The sequence below is a fragment of the Lolium perenne genome, chromosome 7 (assembly GCF_019359855.2).
Source record: "Lolium perenne isolate Kyuss_39 chromosome 7, Kyuss_2.0, whole genome shotgun sequence".
Lineage (NCBI taxonomy): Eukaryota > Viridiplantae > Streptophyta > Magnoliopsida > Poales > Poaceae > Lolium > Lolium perenne.
In genome coordinates this window covers 121769277-121777520 of record NC_067250.2, presented here as the reverse complement: position 1 = coordinate 121777520, position 8244 = coordinate 121769277, and the positions used below count along the sequence as shown (strand labels likewise).

At 42.6% G+C, this 8244-nt stretch overlaps 1 protein-coding gene across 1 annotated transcript; it reads right to left on the bottom strand.

The window, feature by feature from the left end:
- Window positions 1-397: 397 nt before the first annotated feature.
- Window positions 398-1036, bottom strand: LOC139833688 (uncharacterized). Its single transcript, XM_071824030.1, has one exon. It carries the CDS (start codon window positions 1034-1036, stop codon window positions 398-400), a length of 639 nt encoding a protein of 212 aa, XP_071680131.1.
- Between the last annotated feature and the right edge of the window lie 7208 nt (window positions 1037-8244).

Here is an 8244-nt window from a genome sequence, read left to right as displayed (position 1 = left end):
GAAACAAACAGATGTATCAAAACTGACGCTGAGTTGCACGAAGAAGCCATGGGCGAGTGGAACGCGCGGACCTGGTTGGCAAATAGAAGGTGACGTGGCTCGCTGTGAGACCAGCAAAATGGGACCATCTATTAAGAAAGAGAAGATTCCCAAAGCGCCCCAAGCTATTTCGCCGGTGAAAGCGGTAAATAGCAGCACCGGCTATAGAGGTGAAACCTATTTGACGCTTCAGGTTTTTTTTTTAGCATCAACCACCTCTTTATTCTCACGTATTAAAGTTTACAGACACACCATCAGGTGGATTTTGGAACCACACATGCCTACCCAGATCAAGAAAAATAGAACTCCTTGCCAGGTTGTGTGCATCAGTATTCGACTCTCTCCCTTCATGCAAAATCTAAACTTGCTGAAAACCTGCAGCTCTGGCTTTTATTTCCTTCACGATGTGGCCATACGGCCCCATCCCTTCTCCATTGATGCTACTAACAGCATTGCTACAGTCACTAGCTAGTATGAAACGCTGCAAGAGAAGGTCTGCCAATGTAAAACCCTCCCTGCAAGCCATAGCTTCCAAAATCTCAGGATCGGTTATACCTTGCAAAACAACCGACGAGGCTCCGACGAAGCCTCCATCTTCTTGTCGAATGACTGCTGCTATAGAACCGGTACCCGAATTCTTTGATATCGCAGCATCAACGTTGATCTTCATCTGGCCTGCGGGTGGAGCGATCCACTTTAGCCTCACTGCAGAGCGAGGGCCAGAACTTGAAACCTGTCCAGGATTTGTGAGATCAATATCTGCCAAGAACCGATCGACGAAGCTGTGAGTAGAAAGGGGGCTTTGCAAGATCCCCTCATGAACTGCCTTCCGCTTCACATGCCACAATGCCCAAAGCGTCACCACCACTCGGGTACTCTCCCCCTGAGGTAAAACACTGAAAACAGCCGCCAGCCATCCCTTGGCGTGTGGTTCTTTGATATTAGCAACCAGATCAGTGATGTCCCCTGGAGCCAAAGCCCAGACACATCTCGCCATGTTACACTCTAACAACGAGTGCCTCCACGAGTCCGATTCCCCGCAGATCGAACACGAACTATGCGTCGCCATGTTTCTATGATGGAGCACGTCGGCCGTAGGCAGCGACTGTCGCACTAGCCTCCATAAGAACACTCTGATTTTGGACGGTACCTTCACATGCCATAACGTTGTCCAGCCCTTCTCTTCCCCTTTAGCATCTGAAGTACCCGCCTGTTCATCAAGCCAAGCAGTTCTCCGTGTCCTCGTTTGGATTAACATGTTGTACGCCGAACGGACGGAGAAGATACCTCGTTTGTCATAATGACATGCCCAAAAATCTTCTTGCCTCCTAGTACTCAAAGGAATATTTGCAATCACCTCAACATCCATCGGCAAGAAAAACTTCTACAGCTTGTACGTATCCCAAGCCACAGCGTGTTGATCAATTAGCTCACTCACACGTTATGGTTGGTCCTCAGTAGTATTCATGCATACCATGGGACGAAGGAGACCATCACGGGGCAGCCAGTTTGTGTTCCATATCAAGGTCCCTTCTCCTGTACCAATACGTTTTATTAGCCCCTGCTTAAGCACCTCTTTCCCATCGGCGATTGCTCACCAAATTCGGGAAGGAGATGAACCAACTTCAGCTTCAAGAAAATCGCAATGTGGAAAATAGACTGACTTGAGGATCCGTGCACTCAGAGTATTTGGTTCCTTTAGTATTCTCCAAGCCCGACGAGCCAAAAACGCCAGGTTAAAAAGTTCGAAGGCACAAAAACCCAAACCTCCCATATATTTGACGCTTCAGGTGAGTGATACCACCCGTCGCGTACCCTTTGATCCTTGTATTTTCGAAATGGTCCGGCCCAGGTAAATTCGGGATGCTCTGGCTTTTACGGTTTAGGAAGCTTCTAGAAAATTCCAGTTAGGTTTACCCTGGTTTTCCATCGGCTTTGTCTAGATCTTGCGTTTTTTTTCTGTTTCCATTTCTGCTAAATTTTTCTGGTTGGTTTTTCTAAGGATTGTCTGGTTTTGCCGTCGGATTTTCTTTTCGTTTTTTTCCTATTTTTGTTTTCTGTTATTTTTTGAATTTTAAACATTTTTATATTTGAATAATTTTTCATATGAACATTTAAAAATGATTTTTACCATTTTTAAATATGAACTTTTTCACCTTTTTCAAATATGAACATTTTACAAAATTTAACATTTTCAAATAATATTTTTTTAAAAAATGAACAATTTTTCAAATATTAACATTGCTAAAATTACGATTTTTTTTAATTCGAACATTTTTAATTTTTGAAAATTTTCAAATATGAGCAATTTTAAAATCTGAACTTTTTTGGATTTGAACATTTTCGAATTCCAATCATTTTTGTGGATTTGAACAATTTTTTAATCTTAAATTTTCAATTTTTTAAACAAATTCCGGATTTAAATATTTTCGAATTTTGAATAATTTTTTTTGGATTTGAACAAATTTTAATATGAACCTTTTTCATTGTTTCAACTTTTCTCAGATTTGAACTTTTTAAATTTGGAGTCTATGCAATCTCGGTGATACATATTTTTTTTTTTTGTAACGGAAGTTGTTCGTCATGTATACACCAAAAGAATTGAACTAGTTCTGCGAAAATCAACCGGAGCAATGCGCAAACGCAGAATCCGGCCAGCCCATTCGGGGAGGCTTCGACGCGAACTAGCGATCCCGGACGCGTGAAGCTTAGAATAGGAGCACCCCGCTATAGGTACGAAGATATGATTGTCGTTTGAACCATTACATTGAGTCCTCTTCCCTTTGTTCCTCGGTACCGAGTCTTGTCCGAGACATGATCATCAGTACCAACAAGGCTTTATTTAACTCGTTCCGTATGATTTCATCCTCATGACCTAGTTATATGTTGTACAACTTTATGGATATAGTCTAACCGAGTGGGCCATTTGTATTTCTCTATCACACGGATGAACTAATCCCGCTATTGATACATTGGCCTCAACCCCTCCCATTGGAATACCCGAGCATCACCTATATGACAACCCTGTTACGGAGTAGAGACTGATGATGTCAAAACAGCTGCTAGCGACAGTGATTCTAATATGATCTCACGGTCTAAGGGTTAGGTCACTACGCTTTCATAACCATCGCAACGTTAAACTTAATGTGTCTTTGATCGTGTTACAATACTTATATATTAGGTATATCCACCATATCATTCAACCAATTATATGACCCCATTGTCAATAACGTTGGTGTCCATGACCGGAAACCTCAATCGACGATTGATCACAATGAGCTAGCTTGTACATGTGTACTTCCCAGGGACCTTTGTTTGTTTACAATACCACATGTGTATTGATATTTCCTCTTAATACAATTATATCATGGCAAAAAACTATTATAAACATTTGAGATATAAATAATAAATACTCCTTAATTATTATTTGCCTTTAGGGAACTATATCCAACAGTTTGTGATTCTATAAGTTGGTAACAATTAGACATATGTTGTAAGTGATACATGTATGCGACTAAATTTTCATAAGTTGATGGTGATAAATTGTGAATATAGTGCGGACATAATATTCACTAGAAAGATAGAAATTATCATGTTGTTTGTCCATTTCCAGTTTTATGTTAGTGGCAATATACTTCTATGGTGTATTTTATTTTCAATCTAGTGACATTTTGTTATTATGTCATAGTTTAGCACCACCCTGGCTCCACCAATTGATAATGTAGTAGTTATTAAAAAGGTTATCCTACAAACATCATATAAATATTATAGAACCTTGCTTGTTCCTATGGTTTGTTGAGGAGGCTAATTTTTAGTTTCGCGCTGGGCCTTCATTTTCTCAGGTACGGCCCCCAGTGAAAACATTGAACAAGGATGTACATCTTCACGAAGAAGCATGGTCTAAAATTCCAATGATAGTTTGTGGAACATGAAAGCTGATACGTCTCCGACGTATCGATAATTTCTTGTGTTCCATGCCACATTATTGATGATATCTACATGTTTTATGCACACTTTATGTCATATTCGTGCATTTTCTGGAACTAACCTATTAACAAGATGCCGAAGTGCCAGTTGCTGTTTTCTGCTGTTTTTGGTTTCAGAAATCCTAGTAACGAAATATTCTCGGAATTGGACGAAATCAACGCCCAGGGTCCTATTTTGCCACGAAGCTTCCAGAAGACCGAAGAGGAGACGAAGTGGGGCCACGAGGTGGCCAGACTACAGGGCGGCGCGGCCCAAGCCCTGGCCGCGCCGGCCTGTAGTGTGGGCCCCTCGTGCCGCCTCTTGACCTGCCCTTCCGCCTACAAATAGCCTCCGTCGCGAAACCCCCAGTACCGAGAACCACGATATGGAAAACCTTACTGAGACGCCGCCGCCGCCAATCCCATCTCGGGGGATTCTGGAGATCTCCTCCGGCACCCTGCCGGAGAGGGGATTCATCTCCCGGAGGACTCTTCACCGCCATGGTCGCCTCCGGAGTGATGAGTGAGTAGTTCACCCCTGGACTATGGGTCCATAGAAGTAGCTAGATGGTTGTCTTCTCCTCATTGTGCTTCATTGTTGGATCTTGTGAGCTGCCTAACATGATCAAGATCATCTATCTGTAATTCTATATGTTGTGTTTGTCGGGATCCGATGGATAGAGAATACTATGTTATGTTAATTATCAAGTTATTACCTATGTGTTGTTTATGATCTTGCATGCTCTCCGTTATTAGTAGAGGCTCTGGCCAAGTTGATGCTAGTAACTCCAAGAGGGAGTATTTATGCTCGATAGTGGGTTCATGTCTCCGTGAATCTGGAGGGGTGACAAGAACCTCTAAGGTTATGGATGTGCTGTTGCCACTAGGGATAAAACATTGGTGCTATGTTCAAGGATGTAGTCACTGATTACATTACGCGCAATACTTAATGCAATTGTCTGTTGTTAGCAACTTAATACTGGAGGGGGTTCGGATGATAACCTGAAGGTGGACTTTTTAGGCATAGATGCATGCTGGATAGCGGTCTATGTACTTTGTCGTAATGCCCAATTAAATCTCACTATATTTATCATGACATGTATGTGCATTGTTATGCTCTCTCTATTTTTCAATTGCCCGACTGTAATTTGTTCACCCAACATGCTTTTATCTTATGGGAGAGACACCTCTAGTGAACTGTGGACCCCGGTCCTATTCTTTACATCGCATACAATCTACTGCAATACTTGTTTTACTGTTTTCTGCAAACAATCATCTTCCATACAATACGGTTAATCCTTTGTTACAGCAAGCCGGTGAGATTGACAACCTCACTGTTTCGTTGGGGCAAAGTACTTTGGTTGTGTTGTGCAGATTCCACGTTGGCGCCGGAATCCCTGGTGTTGCGCCGCATTACATTCCGCCACCATCAACCTTCAACGTGCTTCTTGGCTCCTCCTGGTTCGATAAACCTTGGTTTCTTTCTGAGGAAAAACTTGCTGCTGTGCGCATCATACCTTCCTCTTGGGGTTCCCAACGAACGTGTGAGTTACACGCCATCAAGCTCTTTTTCTGGCGCCGTTGCCGGGGACCTGAAGAAAAGTTACACCACAAAGATTTCTAACTCCCACGTCAACTGCACGCCAGCAAAAGCCTTTAAGGAACGGTACTTTTACCTCCCAAATGAACTCACTAGAGCTGCAGTTGTGGGTTTCATATGACAACCCACATAAGTACTATATTAAACCTTAACATCTTCATTTTTTCTCAGTTTCCCTAACTTATTTTTTACCTACCTAGCATGCTGCCACGTCTTTTACTTTGCTACATTCACCTTTCGTGTGTATTAAAGGGGTTGCGCTGCAATTTTCAATTAAACTTATTTTTTACCTACCTAGCATGCTGCCACGTCTTTTACTTTGCTACATTCACCTTTCGTGTGTATTAAAGGGGTTGCGCTGCAATTTTCAATTATTTGGGATTCACCCAATTATTTGGTCCGTGCCTACTTCTGGGGGCACGTAGTGATTCCTTCTTACTGTTTACTGGGTCCCGCATGCGTCGTACAGCGGTGCGGTGGTTGCCTGTCCGTTTCTTGGCCAGGTGTCGTCCATAGTTGTTAGATTTTCCGTTTTCTTTTTCGCAAAATCTATTTCCTGCGTGGGCACCGTGCGGTCTTACAGAGTGCTCACCTGCGTCGTCCGTTCGATGAGAATCGCGCGGTCCTACTCTCCCACGCGTAGCGGCGCATCCGACAAAACAGACCAACTGAAGCATCGTGCGACGGCGGCGACCAAAGTTCCCCATTCTTCCTACCTCTGCTCCTCCCTGCGAGCTCCCTCCGCCGTAGCGCTATTGCTCGGCGGCCGCCACATGCGTGGGTCGCGTTGCCAGATTCACCTAGATCCGCCCGGAGGACGTCAGAGCAGCATCCATGGATCCCCGCGCCTGCAGACGCCGTCGAAGGCCGCTTGTTCATCGTCCGCTCCGGCGGAAACCCTCGAACCTGCAACCATCGACGCCCGAGCGAATGGAGGCCTCCTTGATTTTTCTCCACAGTGTCCAGGCTGCGGGGATGTATCGGGCACCAGGAATCCCCGGTAATGCTCTCGTCGTTGACTGGCTTACCCGGTTGCCCCTGCTCACGCTGATCTGCAACACGCGTTGAGATCGAGAGGAACATGGGGTGCTGCTGCTTGGCTCCTCATCCATCGATGGGACAACGTCACAGGGCAAAGGAGAGGCCACGGCTGCTGATTGGTGGCGTGAAGGGGAGCTGGTGGCCACGGAAAATTGTGGAGTACCTGCTGTGCCTCGCGGAAGTGGGAACAAGATGGTGGCGATAGAATTTTCTCGATTTGTGAGGTGAGTACACTAATATCCATCTCATATAAATTTCCCACCGCTTTTGTTGCTCCTGCGTTTTGAGATCTGAGCTGCACCCTCTCTATTAATTTCTCTAGTGCTGTCGTTCTATAGCTGCTCACAGATGCGTACCTTGATTTTGTGATTTGCATATATTACCCAGGTCTAGATTTCTGGATAGAATACATGCACATAACGTATGTTATATTTAGCTACTAGGATTTTTTACATCATGTGGCGCTGGACAGCTGATTTGTGATGTATTTTTGAACCTTGAACTAGACTTGGTGGTAAAAAAATTATGCAAGACATTTCTTACATGCACATAAGCTATGTTAGCTTCTGAAATTAGGATTTATTACATCCATCACTGCCTACCAGTTGACTTTAATATAACAGGATGTATATATTCTGTAATATATACATCCAGGGTTCATGTTGGGTATGTGATATATCGGGGAAAGTGCATACATACGAATTTTGGAATCGCACCTAGCATATAACTATAAATTCTTGGGCATGTACATACGTACAAAATCTTTGGTATGGTGCCTGGAATGTATATAACTAGATATTCTTCGGTATGTACATACCTATAAGTTCTTGGGTATCGTACCTGGCATGTACATATCTGTAAAATTTTAGGTATCATAACTGGTATGTACATACCTTGAAATATCCGATTGTGTACATACCTATAAAATCGTAGGTATCGTACCTGGTATGTACATACCTATAAATATCTGATTGTGTACATACCTATAAAATCTTGGTTATCATAGTTTGTATGTACATACCTAGAAATATCTGACTGTGTACATACATATAAAATCTTGGTTATCATACTTGGTATGTACATACCTAGAAATATCTGATTGTGTGCGTACCTAAAAAAACCTTGATTGTGTACATACCTACAAATATTTTGGGTATCGTACCAGGTATTTATATACCTAGAAATATATGACCGTGGAGATACCTTATATACCCGTAAATACCTTAGATATACTTTCTCGAGATTCTAATGAGTATGTATTTAATTTTTTTGAGTATGAACCATGTACCTTGATTGTGTACATACCATGTATAATCTCTATACCTGTAAATACCTCAGGTATATACGTCCCCAAAAATCTAATGACTATGCATGTAAGTTTGTTGAGTATGAACCGTGCATCTCGATTGTGTATATACCATGTATACCCGGTGTTTCCTCGGGTATCTTGATTGCATACCTCTCATGTTCCCCGTAAATACTTTGGTTATATAATTCCCTAGAAACATAATGACTATGTCTTTTTTTTTTGCGGAATATCCACCGATCTATTGATAATCATCAACAGTAGGTCAGTACTACATGGAGCTCTAAAATTAA